Here is an 18,601-nt window from a genome sequence, read left to right as displayed (position 1 = left end):
TGTTCGAGACATATTACGACATACTACGTGCACACTACAACCACAATATCTCGCTCCTCTACACAGACACAGACAGCTTGGTGTACCATGTTCGCACGGCCGATGCGTATGGTGATATAGCCAAAGTTCCAGCTCTTGTCAAGCTCTTCGACAAAAAAATACCCGGCAAACTCAAGGACGAGAAAGACGGGGATGTGATTGTGGACTTTGCTGGACTTTGTGCCAAAGCCTATGCGATCCGGGCTGAGGGTTCTGTAACAAAAAAGGCAAAGGGTGTAAGCAGGCAAGTGGTTCGGGAGCACCTCAAGTTTGAGGATTACCTCGAGTGCCTCAGAACAAAATCGCCTATTCTACAAAAAGAGCATCGTATCCAAAGCGTTGATCATGTGCTTACAACTAATATTGTCAGGAAAGTTGCTCTGGATGCACACGACGACAAGAGGTGTATTCTTGAATGTGGGGTCCATACACTTCCGTGGGGCCACTATCGCCTCCAAACTAGTAAGGCCTGCCCAGAGTGTAACAAAAAGTAATAGGCAATGCAAAATGAAAAAAAAAAAACAATTTTAATTTACTTCCACTTCCTCGATTACATGCATGCATGGCACAGCAAAATTAAACTTCTGGAAACTGCTAATTGGAATTTGTACTTATATATATAAAATTCCACATTTCTTATTGTGTGCTATTTTTTTAATTTTTTTTTTGTATCTAAAACTGTTCAGTTACTCTTTCATTCTTGACGTCATACACAAATGTTTTCTCTGCAATAAGAATGACACTGCACAGAGTATCTGCACGCAAGGCGTCGTGGAACTCGCATACAATCTTGATGTTGGTACGATCGTTAACAACCACCTGTTTTCTTTTAGATGTGTTGATGACAAACATGGGTCTGCGAGCTATGAACTCGTCGGGGTTGTAGTACACGTCCACATTGCCGGAGGTCACTCTCTTGTAAGCTGTGTACGCCTCGTAAAGTTTCAGGTAATCGTCGTTCGTAATGTTTAAGTTATAATTTTCGCGTGGAAAAACTTCATTCCTTCCATTTTTGAGGTAAACATTCTTAATTTTGCAATTATCGAACTGGCTAGAATCTTTCTCTTGGTTATTATCTTTCCCCGTCTGGAAGAGCACGACGGTAAACTCTGGCATATCGTACCGGATGCTGTTGAACTGCGTAGTAACATCAAATTCAAAATGGCTGCCAGAAGCAGGTTTCTGCACGCACTGGTAGCCGTAAAATTGGATGGGTACTTGGGGGTTCTTCAAAATATCGGCTTTGTACTTGAGACCGTAGTTAGATTCGTATTCTACCACAGGCATGCGCAGCTCCATGAACTGGATGACGCACTTGGCTGCGTCGGGTAGTGTGTTGGCAAGTGCTGCACCGTCTGCACCCAAGGTGCTGTAACGCATCAGCACATCGTTGTCGTTGGCGCTTCTGCGAAAAGTGACGCGCAAGCCACCCTTCCACATAATCTCCGTGTAGTCGGAGAAGAAGCCTGGAAGCAAGCGCATGGGAAACAGTACTGTGTGGCTTCGAGTTTTGATTTTTGTATCTGCTTCGAATCCCCCTGCCTGGTAGTATGCTGCATCGGTCTTGGAGAGCTTCAGTGTTCCCACAGCTGTAGAAGTAATCCCGGGATAGTCAACCCTATCGATGACGGTGCCATGCTTTCTAACTTCCACTTGCGAGAACAGATGCGGTACAAAATTGTCCACGAGTTTTAAATTTGCATTGGCATTAAATGCTTCGCCGTTGTCTCTCTTCACCACATCAAACTTGATATACAAATCAGCTCTGTGAGGGTGAATAAACCCATCCCCGACGTCCACATCGTATTCAATCTCCCTGTTCGGTTCGTTCAAATTGGCGAACGTGCGACGATTGGGTGGGAAGGACTGCAACTCGTAACTTTCGATTTGCTCCATGATTGTTATTTATTATACGTTAATCTCCACGACGGCGGTGGTAGTAGCTCCGGCAAAATTCACCACCTCATTTTTTTCGTTTGTCACTGCCAATTCTATATTGTCTGTGCGATTACGAGATATAGGGAAGTATATCGGTGGTGAGGGTGTGTAGATAATCGGTTCCATAAATTCAGAGTTTGGTTTGAACGTGGCGATGATACCTGTTTGCTTGTGGCTGCCTGGGATACCATCCGAGGATTTGGTGATCATGCCTTCTGCCACATTGCAATGTATGTTCCGAGTCTCGATGGCTAGAAATTTAGGAATGTTGGCACCGATGTGCTTGATGCCAGGTTCGAGCTTTGTGTTGTTCTCGAATCCCAGAAGCTCTCCAACAGTGCCTAGGTCTACTGTTTCCGTAGCAGACACAATTTCAACTCTGTGAGTTACAGAATTTTGAGATAGCAGTACATTTCTTGGCAATTGGGCTTGCAAGGTAGACAGATTGTACTGTCCTGGCGTGATAACTATTTTTTCATTTCCAACAGTAATTTTGTTATTGTGCTCCGTGACATTGGGTATTAGGTACATGCTGTAGAATGCACGAAGAGCAATAGATTTAGGATAGATGATGTCGTCATGCCACGCGAGTTTCAAGACCGAAGTCTCGCTGGTGAGATGGAACACTCCCATGGTGTTTTAGGTACCACAATGCTTTCTGAAAATGCTCCACCGAGGGGTTATTTATTTTAGACATGTATGCGAGAACGGAAAGGCATAGGTGGCCGCAGTTAACATCGGTGAAACCCTGGATGCGTTCGTCATTGTAGTAGAGGTTGGCAACACTGAGATACTTCACCAACCTGGCAGGCGGTGTGCTACCGAACGAATCGAAAACAAATGCTTTGTCATCGTCAATTTTGAGGTAGCATATCCAATGTGTACCAGGATTTTTGTAACTGTCCAGGTTGACCACGCCATACTCCTTTTTCTTCACAGCAGAGGGTAGAGAATCGGACATGAAAACACCCCTAAAGTTCCTTATTCCCAACAGTTCGATCAGAGATTCAATATCGAAGTTGGACAGGGCTTTTTCTTTTTTTTATATTTCTTCAAAGCATCGAGGTTGTTTTTTCGCTTTTTGGTCACACCTTTCCCCTTCTTTTCCATAGCCAGGTTGTGACGTTTCTGTTCTTCCAGCTCGGCCTTGTTCTTTTTTGCATCGATGACGGTTTTGGCAATGGCAGCACTGCCTCCTGCCAAGCTGCCCACTGCACCCAAAGCTGCCAAGATGGCCGGAATGCTAAATATGAAACCTCCAATCTTCTGCTGCTTCCGCGAATGCTGCAACTTTTTCAATTGTGGAGTGTTGAGCAGCAATTTCATTCCGTGTCCTTTAGACAAGCATGAACGTTTCTTCTCGCGTTGTTTCTTGGTGAGTAACCCATCGAGGGCACCCAGCGTTTTCAGATTCGAATATGGTATCTGGTACACGACGCCCTTGGCCTTCATGATGTAATTTTTTTTTTACGGTATGTTATTTTATATATGTTCAGAGATTTTTTGTTTTCCCTCCCGTGTAATTTTTTTTACGGTATGTTATTTATATATACTTTGCAGGTATTAAACAAATTCGATTATGTGCTTTGTTTTCTTACCAAGAAGTTCTTTTGTCCCCTTGTACACGATTCGAGTTGTGTTCTCGATTAAAATGGATAGCTTCTCGTCGGATAACATGCTAGCGTATCGATCTGGTAAAAATAGACTGTATTGTCCGTTGAGCAACAGACGTACTTTAGGACCAAACTGGGTTGCAACAATTGAACCAGAAGTTATTGCATAAGGTTTGTCCACTTCCAATTCCTGAATTTTTATATATTCGACTGACAAATTTAGCATTTGTTTTAATGCCTGGACGTCACTAATTTTTTCACTCATATCGAAGAAATATTTTTTTTGGTCTCGTAGATTTTTTACAGTATGTTATTTATAGAAAAAAATTTCGGCATTGCCTAATGCGATCAAGTGATCGATGATCCTGCTGGTTTCAGCATTTGAAGCATACCAGTCGTCTGTATATCGTCTCCTCCCCTGTCTCCACTCGTGAAGTTCGTCCATCTTATCAACCAATTTTTCATCAGCAGCCCGAAAAAAAGCATAGGGAGAAGAAGAAAATTTTACACCGCTTATTTTTCTCAGATGATCCAGAAGTAGCATTTCACAGGGCAAGCGAAATTGTGGTGTTATTTTAACTAAATCAATAAGCTTTTTAACATCCTCGTGACTATCGTCGAAAGTAAATGTAAATATTTTGTATAACACTTCTGTTGGTAAGTCTGTTATATGCGTAGACATTTTTTTACTGTATGTTATTTAATTACAGCCCCCACCCCAATTTTCGTTTTGTATTCATGGCAATGGTCGTGCCCAATGCTGCAACCCGTTCACCCAGCGAGGCGTCTCTGCTGACGAGTCTCCCGAACGCGGCATGCTCCAATTTTCTATCAGCATCGTGACGCGCATCTAAATTCGTATATGTGTTGTAAGCAATGTCGTGATCCTTGCATGCAGCATCCAGCAGATTTACCCCCTTGTCTCCTCTCTCCAGTCGCCGTTCCAGTTTAGTACCCGGTCCGCAGTATTGGTAACCTGGTAGGTGCATCTCGAAGGGTAGCTTGTTGATGATGTCGTTCACGAGACCTCGACCCTCGGCCACATTCCAGAATTTGGGAGGCAGGGTGTTGATGATTTTGATAAGGTAACCTATACCTTTGTTGTCGTTGACAATAAAGTTGCTAAGCTTGGTGCTAATCATGTCCATGATGCCCACCTTCTCGTTGTGGAAGTTGCGATTGCCTGCATTTTCTTCGCCTGCGATAACCAGCAATCGATCTACAAGCTTCCTTACGTCGTCTACCCAAACAAACTCTTTAGGTAGGGTATTGTAGAGTTTGACACCGCTGCCAGTCTTGAGCTGGTTCCATATTGGCTTGATGAGGTTCCTGTATTTTTCTCCACTGCTTGATTTTACGCGATTCTGTGTTGCATCGTTGTTTTGGTACAGGGCATCCGTCATGATTAAAATTTCTGTGTAACTTTGGTAATCCTCGTCTGTGTAATCTTTAGGTTGCTTTTTGGTGATAAGTTCCCACAGGCCCACAGTGCCAGGATACCTAGTCCAGCTGTTCTTCTCGCCCAAATTAATTTTCACGTCGTCACCTTCGAACGTAACTTTTGACTTTCCAATTTTCCAAACCACACCCTCGTTAAGTTCCACAGAGGGGTACAATCCAAACACCTCGTCCTTTTCAAATTTCCCAGTGCTCAGGTAATCTCTCGCCAACGGACCTAATTCAACTACCTTGTCCGAAGAGGTACTGCCTAGAACCTGACGTCTCAGAGGTGCAGCTCCAAGTTCAAACGGGGTAGTGTGAATACTGGATATCGGTGTAGGCACAGCATAATTTCGAGCAGCAAGTGGCACGAGCTCGTTGATTAAATCTTTATTTTGCTCGGTAACATCTTTGATGTCTTTACCTAGTCCACTTATAGCATCAATAATAGGTTGGTCCTGTCGCTTTTTCTCTTCGTAAATTCCGCGATTCTCTGATTTCCAACCCCTGAAGCGTTTGGCCAGGTAGTCGCGCAGCTTCAAGTTGTCGTCTGCGAGTTTGCGTTTCATCATTTGTTATTTATAATACGTCAAGACGTTTCTTGTAACGTCGCAACGTTTAGAAAATTGTTAATTTTGTTTCTGTATTTTCCGTCATTGGGCTTCCTCGTCATGTCTATCGTGGCGAATCCGAAATCATCTTGGTTCCAGCATGAAGAGCAAAATTTGGAAAACTGATTGAAGTTCATGTCCCCGCCTACATAATCATCGTAAGCATGTTTTAAATTGGTGTGGTCTTGACGAAACAAGCAAATAAAATTAGCGTTGTCTCGGAGAAGCTGCTTGGGAATTTTAGAAAAAGTCTGAGCAAGGTAGAAGCAGTCCATGCCTCTGTGCCGCCCCTGTGTAAAAAAATTGCGAATTTCGTTATGGTTCTCCAGGATGACATCATCGAAGACCACCACCGAATTTTCATGGCAGCAGTCTAGTGGCATTACTTCGGAGGCAAAAGTAGCTATGCTCAGCCCTTCGTACAGTTTTGTCAGCTGTTGATATTTTGCTTGCTCCAAACTTTTGGAAAAAACATACAAGTGCCTGTTCTTCCAATCTAACCAGTCGGGAGCAAGAAGAAAATTATCAATAAGTAAAGTTGTTTTCCCACACCCTGAAGGTCCGACAATAAGGCAGCGAATGTTGTCCGGCAACAGTTCGCCGTTTTTCCTAGCCTGACGCTCCGGGGGAAAATCTGGCAGTCGCCTCACCACATCCCAAGCACCCGTTACACAATCACCTCGTTTGCGTCGATCCAACTTTTTTCCTCGAGTCCCAACCATTTCACCAACAGTTTGTCACCTTTTCTACGTAATACTTTTTCGATAAGATACGTATTGGGGTATTTTGTTTTAGAGAGTTCCTCCTCGTAGAATCGCCCTTTCAAAATTTCGTCGCGATTATCTTTTATTATATACGTGTGACGGTTACCGGGTAACAATCGAGCAACAGTGAAAAGTTCCGTACTCCAGTTTTTGGTAAAGCCTTTTTCAAACATGCGCTTAAATTTACTAATTCTTACTTGGTCTCCAATTTTGAATTTCGGTTTTTTGTTAGTGGGCCGGTACTTGGGGCAATAAACAGTAGAGATCAATTGTGCCTCATCAGACTTGCTGACATCGGCAGGCTTCATGCATATCGTGCTATGCAAACTGTGATTATAGTCGTTTACGAGTTCCGGAAGCACATTGACCCACTTGTGGTTACCTTGAAGCGTGAATCGTTTCCACATGCGTGTTTTGAGAGTACGGTTAAAACGTTCCACTATGCTGGCTTTGATGTGACTGAAAGTCGAGTAATGTTGAATATTTTGTTTCTGAACAAACTGTTGAAATATCGAGTTGTAAAATGCCTTTCCGTTATCCGTTTGAAGAAATCGAGGTCGCCTGCCACTTTCATTGAAAATAGTTTTGAATGCTTCCATTACGCACACACCTGTTTTAGCCTTGAGGGGCAAAGCCCACGCAAATTTTGAAAATGTATCTATAACAGTAAGAAGATACTTGTATCCTTTGTTGATTTTATGTAAATTTTTTAGGTTGCCGCTACTCATTTCCACAAGGTCAGCCTGCCAAAGGTCATCCACGCCTTTGGTCACTACCGCCAGTCGTTTGTAGTTTCGTCGTGCAGGTTTATGCAGCTCGTTCACGATACCCTGCCTAGACATGGCGCGAAAATAAGAATATAGCCTGGATGGGATTTCTAGCTGCAGACAATGCTGGGTTTTCTATATACAGCTTGTCACCTATTTCTATGTCGATAATTTGAGTGGCATCTTCGGCATAGGCAGTCTCGCGACTTTCGGGGTGTGTGAAATCGACCAGCTCAACTCCTCTTATTTTAGGCTCGTCGCCAATGTTCGTCACAGTCATGGTTGGGTAGTGGGTTGCGTGAGGCAAAGACCAGTAGGAAACCTTGACGAACTGAAGTGTGCCAGCGAGGAAAAATTGATGATAGGCTTTTGCAGGAGTCAACATGTAGAGTTTGTAACCTGGATTGAAAGGGGAGGAGAACTCTCTGTTTGGTATGCTGTACAGTTCGATGACAATCGTAGACTTGAGATTGTCGATGCTGGCATTTAGAGTGTTTACGTTGGTTCGAACCTCAGTCTCCACATCCTCCAATCTGCCATTCACCGATTCCAGGTGTTCCTCGATAGCATGAACAACAGTGTCGTAGTTTGGTTTGATCTTTACATCGACAATAAGGCTCTTGAATTTTTCATTTAAGTCATGTAGTTGGGTGCTGAAATTAGCTATAGTCGATTCCTGACTTGCCTCGATACTCCCAATTTGCTCCTTCACGCTGGCAATAATCTGCTGCAGGCTTTCTACAAGCGTCAACTTGGAGCTCTGTATTACAAGGTCGTGGACCTGGGTTCTAATTTCCGCAAACAATTCATGCAGCTCGGTGATGTTCTGGTTGGTAGGTAAAGTCGCGACAGACCCCCGTATCGATTCAATTTCGGATTGGATGTTTTTGATGTCGTCGGATTTGAGTATTCGGTTGAGAGTTCTCTTCACGCTTTTCAGTTCCTGAGAGGTAGGCAAGGTGGCCACCGTGTTTTGGAGCAATTCCAAAGCTTTTTTCACCGCGTCCAACTCGGAGGCATCGGCAGCAGCACGTATGCCTTCTTGCAGTTGCGTTATGTCATCCTGGGTGGGGGTAGATTGTTGCAGGGTTTCCAACTTAGTCTGTATGTCGTCGATCAAGTGATGGAAATGAGACAACTCGGATTCTGCATTCAGATTTTCCAGTTTAGCGATTTGCTGTTGGACGTTGGCCAGTGTATCCCTGATGCCCGGCAGTTTGGTTTCCAGCTCATCGTGAACGTTCGCCAGATCATTTCTAATGACAGCAAGAGCATCCTCAATATGGGTTATGGTGCCTTGCAGCTTCCCGAAATCCTCGTAGGTCTCAAGTTGGAGTTTGATGTTGGCCACGCTACGGGCAATGGCGTTCAGTTCGCTGGACGACGGTAGATTGTTGATAAAATCCTCCAGCGTTTGGAGTTTAGTTTTTACTTCGTTGATGGCCGCCTGCAAAGCATCCGTTTGAAGCTCAGCCTTGATGCTTTCCAACGTAGGGATTTCGAAAGATTGAAACTGTTCGCGCAATTTAGCAATACTAGCGTTCACGCGATCGTAGTCGCCTTGTGTTTTAATGCTTTGGATGATAGTTTGCAGTTCGGTCTGGATGTTGCTTGTTTGGTCCTGCAACCGTTGTTTCAGCTGTTCAACGTCTGAGGTTTGCGTTTGTTGCAGCTTCAGAAGTTCGTTCTGCAGATTGCCCACACTCAGTGCCAGCTTGTCGAGATTGTCTATCGACGCAAGGTCGGTGTATTTTTGCAGCAGCGATTTTAGCTCTGCATCAATCTTGAGTACAGGGTCCAGGCACTGAGACTGCAAGCTGGCTATCTCGGACTGGAGGCTGGAGTTGAGCGTGGACTGGAGGGCCTGCAGGTCGCTTCGCAGCTTCTTGACCCTGACGTCGAGCATGAGAAGCTCGTCGCCATGGTCGTCGCGTTTCGTGTGGCCAAAAATATCGTTAGGCATTATTGTTATTTATTATAGGATAGCTAATTTTCATTTATATGAAAAGAGGGATGAGTTTGTCGTAGTCGTCCAAGAGCTCTATGTACAGGCGATCGCCAGCAGATACATCGTACGTGGTGGCACTGTTCATCCTATCGTGTTTGATGCGATAGATGTTCTTGCCGGAGGAAATTTTGGCCTCTCCTTTATTCTCGGGATTCATGTCAAACTGCAGTTTGCCGGAGATGGGGAACTGGTAATAATTCAAGTTGTTGTTGAATATGTAGAAAGTCTTGCCCACATCCTCGTCGTACTGGGTCAGAATGCTATTCAAGTGTATAATCAACAAACCGTTGAGTTTAGATAATAGGGAGGGCAACAGGTCCAAGCTCGCAGGTGGCGACGGTGCACTTTGGGCGAATGCCTCCATAGCCTGCTTCCTGAAGCCAAACAGGTTCATAGGCATTGTTATTTTATTTTATATTTAGCAATTCGATTTCGAGCCTCAAATAATGATTCGAGCATCAAATAATAATTTCGAGCCTCAAATAATAATTCGAGCCTCGTCAGTGTTGCCAATTCCTATTTGTAGGTTAGCTTAGCCAGTAAAAAATCATATAGTGGAATTTTCTTCGGATGGGTTGGTAAAACCCAAGCCTCAAAAAAAAACATCCAATAGAGTTGCCAAATATAAAAGGGGACAATGGGTCCCCCTCATAAAAGGCTACAGTAAGAGCCCACAAGTCGCCAACTCTGTGCCCCCAACAGTGTTGCCAGACATAAAGAGTACATGGGCCCCTCAGGTCCTTTGATGAAAGTTTACAGTGAAAAACCCAGTAGGTTAACAACACTGTCAAAGAATCTACAGCAGTGTTGCCAGATGTAAACAGGGGGCAATGGGCCCCCCTCATAAAAGGCTACAGTAAGGGCCCACAGTGTTGCCAACTCTGTCCTCAAAATATACATCATAAAAGGCTACGACGAGCCCCAAATGATGATTCGAGCCCCAAAAGATTATTTAGAACTGTCCAAATACCCCTACTGATTTCGAGTGCAATAACTGTGTATCTTGGTTCACAACATCACATAGTAGCTCGAGTATATTACTCAAACCGTGAATGCCTGTTATGTTAACCCACATAATAGAACACACATTCAAGTGGGGGGAATTTTCTGGTTGGGAAATCAAATATAAATGTAGAGCCTGAGATGAAAAATGTATAAGGAGGGGAATTTCCTGACTCCCCCTCAACAATTCGAATACTGTTTATGCAAACGCGTGTAAAATGTACCAAAATGTCGAATAATCCATTTGTGTTTTAATTCACACTCTTTTCCATAATACTTGATATATGAATAAAACTGAATAAGAATTTGATAGGAGAGATCCTCTTTATATTTTTTTAAAGGTTCAATGTAGTAAGAAGGTTCACACGACAAAATTCATGTAAGTAGAAGCGTTACAATATACATTATAAGGCAGATAAAATTTACAAAATGTTCAATGTACCAAAGCAACTCTATTTAGAATCCATTCATTGCTTTTCACAGATACGTTATACGTTTAAATATGAAGGGAAATTTTCCTTCACGCAAGGAAATGCTAGTAGAAATTTAGATGACACAGGAAAAGAGGAATTCTACGAAAATATGAAAATCACAGGAATAAATCTTCAAAGAGTTTAAAATTAAAATTCATACTCCAAGATTAAAATTATAAATTCTATTGGGAACAATTAATATCTTCTCATTATTAGGTAACGCTTAAATTTTGTAATATGACAGCCAGTATAAACCTATGTTTATGAATTTCCTCATTTCTTATTTCATCCATGCAATCAATCTAATTTATAAAAAATGATGTTTATTATGAGAATGAATTATGAAAATTAATAATAATAATTGATTCAATTTTGTGTTCATGAGTTAAATTTTTCCTAGTTAAAGAGATAATTAGGATTAAACAGGGAAATTTTGCACTAATACTACAAGAGATATTGTGTTTTCTGGTTCTGGCAACACCGGTTCGAATCTGAATTCTAACACCAATTTAATCTAATCATCGTTGTGATTAGCATACAGTTCCAGAAAATCTGCGCTAAGTAATGAAAACTACCACATAGACCACATAATAACATTTCCCCCCTAAAAATGATTTAACTTCTCAAATGCGAGTCGCTTAAACCAACACAATGCACAGGAAAAATTCAATTAATACTTTTCCTTACCTTTTACAACCATATCCAGATATGTCATTTCCTGGATAGCTTCGAACGTGATGCTTCCGTTGTGTTTTACCAGAAACTTGTCTATTTCTTCCTGAAGCTCCTCCTGGTATGATGGATTGAGCGCCAGCTCGTAAAGTGCCATGCTGATTGTTGTGGATGACGTTTCAAAACCAGCGATAAAGATCACGAGAGCTTGGGCTATTATATCATCATCTGTAATATTTGAAATTAACGACAAAATTTCCACATAAGACTAAGTTAGTGTAGTTAATGACGTAGTTAAAGAGATCTACAGGTCTTAAATCCTCCCCGACAAAAATTATGTTTATTATAACTTTTTAACTTAAAATATTCTCATTTTTAGAAGTTCTCGCCGTTATTTATGAATGTTTTATTATGAATTGAATTTCAAATACACCACTGGGCATAGTTCTCTGAATATAAAGACTAAGATTTGACGTTGGTTATTATATATTTTTCATAACCTTAAAAGTGCTCTCCAACATTATTCATAACACTAAGTCAGTGTAGTCAATGACGTACTTAAAAAGAACTACATGCCTTGAACCGTCCACGATAAAAATTATGGTTAATATTACTTTTATTATCTTAAAATCTTCTCATTTTGAGAAGTGTTTACCGTCTTTCGAATATAATTGAAATTGCAAATACACCACCGAGCATCTTAATATTGAACACTAAGATTTGTCGTTTGTTATTACACATTCTTCATAACCTTAAATGGTGAGACAGAAATGATTGCACTTGCCTTATCTTTAGCTAAGGTTAGGAATATAAGTTAAGTCACAAGAGACAGCAAGATAGATAGAGAATTTGAAAGAAAACGACACGCATTCCATCCCATTAAAACAGATTTTTAAATGTGCTTTAATGAATTGAATTTCACTTAGTTGAGATTTATTGTCTAATGTATACACGAAATATTATTTTTCAATAGTCCATATTATAACATTACACACGAGTATTCTGGGTTTAAATCTAAATAATAAACAAGGAAGACGTGCAATCATATTTGGAAGTTATCCAAAAGGCATTGTGAAACTGACTTTTAAATATTGACAACCCTTGACATGGAACAATCATGATGATGTAATTTAACTTGAGGCATTGCTAATTTTCTTGAGCTTACCATACTTTTATCTTACATGAAGAAGGTGGGCATTCTTTTCGCAGAAGCTGTTGCCTACATAACACCTAATCATTTTAGTAACGAAGTAAGCAATGTAACATCTTTGGATTTTGTTGAACCTCCTACGACAAAGCTCTTAATTAAATATTGTCACTAATTCCTTAATTAGGAAGAAAATGAGCTGATTTAATGAATAACTTTGTTCTTGGAAATCTGCAATCATTTAACTGAAACTGCATTACTCTCTTTACATTTAATTTTCATAATTTTTACCGAGCTATCTATGTGAATGGTTAAGTTTACAGACTTGTATTGGAGATAAATTATATTAGTGGAGTAACATTGTGTGCCAAAGGATTTGCGAATAGAGGAGAGGGAAGGATTTCCTCAGATAAAGAGCTCTTCCACACTATTTTCTTTCTAAAATGTAAAGGTTGTGGTAAAAATTGTAGAAATGCTGTGAAAAGTTTGATAGCTACCGTTAATATATGATACTACGGCTAAAGTCACGCAACGTATGTTCAAACTTTTGTACAAAAAAGCGACAGAGCCGAATGCCTACGTAGATAGTTTTTAAACATTAAACAACAAAATGATATTTTACATGAACATTCAGTTTGAAGAAAAAGTTACTAAGGTGTAAAAAACGTTTTGTACGAAGTAAAAGAAACAGAAACAAAAGACAGCTACGGAGACGCTTGCGATAATTTTTCGATGTGTCGATGGTCTGTGTGGGAATTTATCGAGATTTCAAATTTATCGTTCAAGCATTTAGGCAGGTTACGAAGGCTATGATTGTGTACGATAAATTTCAAATCTTTCATTTCATTTTGGTATTTATTTATTAACATAGCAAGATGTCGGAAACCTGGTACTGCCCTCTGGCACGACCAATGTTACCAGTTCACGTCGTAATATTAAAAAGAAAATACTTTTTTATGAATATGTCATAATTAAACTCATAAATCGTTTGGAATCCGTTAAAATGCTTAAGCATTTATCATTATTTTTGCATTTCGATAAATTCCCACACAGACCATCGATACACATCAAAATGTATTGCAAGCGACTATATATCTCTGTCTTTCAAACATTTTCTTTTTTACTTCGTACAAAAACAATTCTCACCTTAGTAACCGTTTCTCCACATCGAACGTTCATGCAAAGGATCATTTCCTTGTTTAATGTTTAAACACTATATAGACAAAGTTAATATCGAGTGCAATCCTCGCTTTTCAAACAAAAGTTTGAACGTACGTTCAAAGTCTTGATTGCGTGACTTTCACACACCCTGTGCATTTAGTTTTGCAGCAATGGTTAAAAGGAAGCCTAAATTATTCTTACTTGTTAGATTCTCTTCCATACTGTGATCGTCTTTGCTCAAATTATCTTCATCTTCAACGCATTCATCCTTCTTAATCTGCATCAGAAGATCCACAAAGTCATTCCTCACCACATTGTGCGCCTTCCGGTAACTCATGATCTCTCCGATGGTATTTCTAAAGAAGTCTTCCAGTTTCTGAGACATGAACCTCATCTTCAATATCCTGAGTAAAGAAGGTGCGAATATTATTACGAGAAATTTGATCCTCGAAAGTAAATCTTTAGGATCCAGCAGGTTCTTCCCCAGTAATCGAAACTCAGAATTTGGGTTCTCGAGACAGTTGCAGTCGATACCAAGTGCGCATGAAGCAATGATCTCAGTGGTCGATCTTGCAATCACATCTCTCACGTCGACGTCCTCGTTTTTGTTGGCTGAGTCTTGCAAATACATCTGCAGCCTCTTTGTACACACATCAATCAGTGGAAGCATCCTCTTTACTTTACTTGAAGAAAAAGCAGGTGTCAACTTCGTTCTCATTCGTTTCCACCTAGGACCTTCAAGAAGTATCAGAGTTCTGCTCCAGAGTTTGTCAAGATTCTCGTCAATTACGAAACTATGATCATGGAAGCTGTGGAAGTCTGTGACCAGGATCTTCTTTATGATGTCTGGATCTTTGAGTAAAAGAATAGGTTTGTGCAGTTGATAAAGTCCTATATACTTCTCTCCAGGAAATTGCTGGTAGCAGTGCTGGAAGAATACCCCAAGGTTCATTTTTCGAAGGGCGAAGTCTTTCATGTTTCCAAACGGAAATGTTGGTTCTGGATGAGCAACGCCTTTTCTCTTCCAGTACTGGAACGCATGTAGGAAGTAGATGTACGCAATTGTGACGCATGAAAGCAAAACTACTGTCACGTCCACGAGGAAAGAATTGTTTAAAAGGGCCATAAGAATTCCCTGAAAGAGGATAACAAGATTATACTTCAACATGCAACAAGGGTATGCAACAAGATACTTCACTAAGCCTAACACTCTACACGTAAATATTATGAAAACAAAATGGGAAAATTATAAGCAGGCTATGAAGGAAAATATTATACAGCGTGTATCACAATCGAGTAAACAACTTATCAGGTTTATTGTTAATAGCGGCGGCTCGAAGGGCAGACACACACTGTTTTCCACGTTACCAAACGAGGATAAATTAAAAGTTAAACATCTTGGTCAGTGGCGCAACCACGAGGGGGGCGGAAGGTGGGGCATTGCGGAGTGTTTCTTTATTCGATTTCTTGATCACGTTGGGACTACCCATCATCGTAGCCGCCGGCCGCCACTGGAAAAATATATTTTTATCGTATGACAAAGAAAAAATCTTCATGTTTCGTCTTCATGCGCAAGACTTTTGTAAACACGGCCATTGCGGCGCTAGTGCAGTGTTAAAGAAAATGGCGACTTTGACAGGTTCAGAAAAAGCAGGCTGTGCTTTAAGTTCCATGAAACTCATGATGGTTCCGTACTACTTACAAGAAGCCGGCGCCAACAAGAAAATCAATTTTCCAGTGGCACAAATCTTTCGTTGAAACTGGTTGATTATGTGCGATTAAACACACAGGAAGACCGCCTAACTTAGAAAATGTTGCGGGAAGTGTTCCAACGTAGTCCACAACAATCAACAAGGTGAACAATCAGATAATTGGATGATGTTTCCCATTCCACAGTTTGGAAAGTGTTGCGCAAGAAAAGTGTGGCAAGAATTCGAATTTCGATGGGATGTGTATCGCATAACTGGTGAAAGTCACTTGAGCATTTGTACCCATTTTTAGATACTTGAAGTGGATTGATACATAGCAAATATGTTTGTTGTATTCCATATGAAGACCACACGGAAAAAACGTGATTTGTCCATTTTCTTGATTTTACAGGAGAGCACATTCCCCGTTTGTATGGTCATGATCACGTTCTTTCCCTCTATACAGAATCCAAATCTCTTTGTAATAGGTGGAAAAAACAAACACGTTCTATTCTTGTACACTTCAGTTCACATAAACTGGCACACTCGTTTGAGTTAAAGATCAGCCTCGGAGCCGATCGAGTGTGGCAGTACAGCCGAAGTAAACACTCTGCAGTGTTGCTTACCACTAACGTTTTTCACTGGATGCATTCTTGTCCGCATCTTGAATGTCAATTTGATTTATTTGTTCTTTGTAAGCGTCGCTTTTCTTCCACTTTTAGTTAATCGCGACGAAGAAGATAAATGATGATATGGGAAAATTGATGAAGGGACCACTCGCAAAGAACACCCACGCTCAGGTCGGAATTCGAACCCGGATCCTCTTGGTGAACGTCGACGTTGCTGTTACGTTAATCTAGGGAAAGAGGTAATGGAACCATCATGCACTCCCATCTGCTTTCAAATGATTTCCCCAAGCGAAGGGATTGAAAGAGGTATTTTTCTAGATTAGTTATGAGATACTGAGTATCTGGAACATTTTTTCCTGCCATTCTCTTGTAAAATTGGACACTGCATTGCATTAATAAGTAAAATGCAAGGCTTTCCTATATCCGTTTCTTTTCACTCGGTAAGTCAGAAAATTCCTTGCATCCGGTGAAAAAGTTTAGCGGTAGGCAACACTGCAGAGTGCTGTTTTCCCGAACTTTACTTCGGCTGTACTGCCACACTCGATCTGCTCCGAGGCTTATCTTTAACTCAAACGAGTGTGCCCGTTTTTGTGAATAGAAGTGTACAATTCATTATTAGAAAGAGCTATCTGATAGCACCTTTACCTCAATTTGGCTAAAAATGGACAAAACACGTTCTTCCCATGTGATCTTCATGTAGTTTAGTCGAAATAAATTCTTAAAATATTTTACTCTATTATGATACACCCGGTATTCGAAGTATATTTAGTCACGTTTGTCAATAATTTGTCCAGGAAGAATATTTTTTGATGCACAAACGTATCGAATTAATTCTATTCATTATAATTTCAGATACACGCACACACATCCTGTTAATGTGTGTTAGTATTAAAAATAACTTCCCATACCTACCAAATCTATTCATAAACATCAACAGGATCACGTGTCACTCCAGGGTTGTCCACAACTACTAATTCATTAGACTGAGTGAACACCAGAGCTACTTTATGCAGGAAAAATTACTAACTTAAATCACCCAACCCGAGAATCGAACTTGAGTTTTCTGCATTGAAGTCAAACGCCCTACCGACTTATTTTTCATGCTCTTACCAATTATTCATTTTACTTTTCAATGTCTATTAGAAGAGACAAACCCTACATATCCATGTCTTACCCCGGATTCCACAATTATGTTTTTTTGCCATCCTCTTATTAGCATAATCTACCGTGAACCCGAATTTAACTTCTCTATCTTAAAAAGTAACATTTTTCAATATGGCGTTGATCAACTTCAGGTTTTCCACAATCATGTTGATTTGCCATGCTCTAATTGGCATAAGCTACCATCAAACCGAATTTCACTTATCTATCTTAAAAAGTAGTATTTTCCAATATGGCGTCCATCATCTTCCGGTTTTCCACAATCATGTTGATTTGCCATGCTCTAATTAGCATAAGCTACCTGGAAACCGAATTTCACATTTCTATCGTAAAAACTAAAACATTTTTCAATATGGCGTTGATCAACTTCCGGTTTTCCACAATCAAGTTGATTTGCCATGCTCTAATTGGCATAAGCTACCATCAAACCGAATTTCACTTCTCTATCTTAAAAAGTAGTATTTTCCAATATGGCGTCCATCATCTTCCGGTTTTCCACAATCATGTTGATTTGCCATGCTCTGATTAGCATAAGCTACCTGGAAACCGAATTTCACATTTCTATCGTAAAAACTAAAACATTTTTCAATATGGCGTTGATCAACTTCCGGTTTTCCACAATCATGTTCATTTGCCATGCTCTAATTGGCATAAGCTACCATCAAACCGAATTTCACTTCTCTATCTTAAGAAGTAACATATTTCAATATGGCGTCCATCAGCTTCCGGTTCTCCACAATCATGTTGATTTGCCATGCTCTAATTGGCATAAGCTACCATCAAACAGAATTTCACTTCTCTATCTTAAGAAGTAACATTTTTCAATATGGCGTCCATCAGCTTCTCTATCCACGTACCGGTATTTTTAATAACAAGCGCTGGTCATAGTGCTTTAGTACCGTTTACCAACTTGTGGTTCGATTTCGTACCCGGTAGCCATCGTTCCGGTACAGTATGTACGGGTACGATCGTGCCCGTTCCATCTGAGACCAGTTCCACTCAGTACCTGAAGCGAATGGGTCGTTGAGTGACGTTACGTCTAATTTTCCAAGGTTGTTGGTAGGTCCAATCTGTCCGGTACTGTCTGGAACGCCAATGCTATTGTAACGCATATCGATAGTTCCGTTCGTAACTTGACAGCGTTGCAAGTTGTGTTACATATGTTGCTATTTATGTATCCGGAACTGGCAACACTAATGTTGCTAGGTAACATCTAATATATCCATCGTAAAGTTGGACATTTCTATGGTATATGTACCCAGAACGTTGTGCTTACGGATGCTATTTTTGTTTGTTACAGGGACTTGAAAATTTCATCGCAGGCCAACAATGGAATTAACTCGAGAACATTTTCGAGCAATGATTTTCTACGACTTTCGACGTGGATTATCTCAACAACAGTGCATCGATCAACTCACTTCGACTTTTGGCGATGAAGCACCATCTAAAAGCACTGTATATCACCGGTTTAGTGAATTCAATCGTGGC

At 40.6% G+C, this 18,601-nt stretch overlaps 1 protein-coding gene across 1 annotated transcript in view; it reads right to left on the bottom strand.

The window, feature by feature from the left end:
- Positions 1-18,601, bottom strand: part of LOC145996482 (cytochrome P450 6k1-like) — a 36,527-nt gene that overhangs the window by 15,730 nt on the left and 2,196 nt on the right. The window contains exons 2-3 of the mRNA XM_083132973.1: positions 13,837-14,770; positions 11,343-11,555 (exon numbers count right to left, since the gene is read on the bottom strand). Coding sequence (XP_082989099.1) covers positions 11,343-11,555; positions 13,837-14,761 — 1,138 coding nt within the window. The 5' untranslated portion in view covers positions 14,762-14,770. The remainder of the gene's footprint in view (positions 1-11,342; positions 11,556-13,836; positions 14,771-18,601) is intronic.

Source organism: Lepisma saccharinum, chromosome 12 (genome assembly GCF_977018435.1).
Source record: "Lepisma saccharinum chromosome 12, izLepSacc3.1, whole genome shotgun sequence".
Classification (NCBI taxonomy): domain Eukaryota; kingdom Metazoa; phylum Arthropoda; class Insecta; order Zygentoma; family Lepismatidae; genus Lepisma; species Lepisma saccharinum.
The sequence above is the reverse complement of the archived record's forward strand: the minus strand, read 5'-3'. Positions and strand labels throughout refer to the sequence as shown.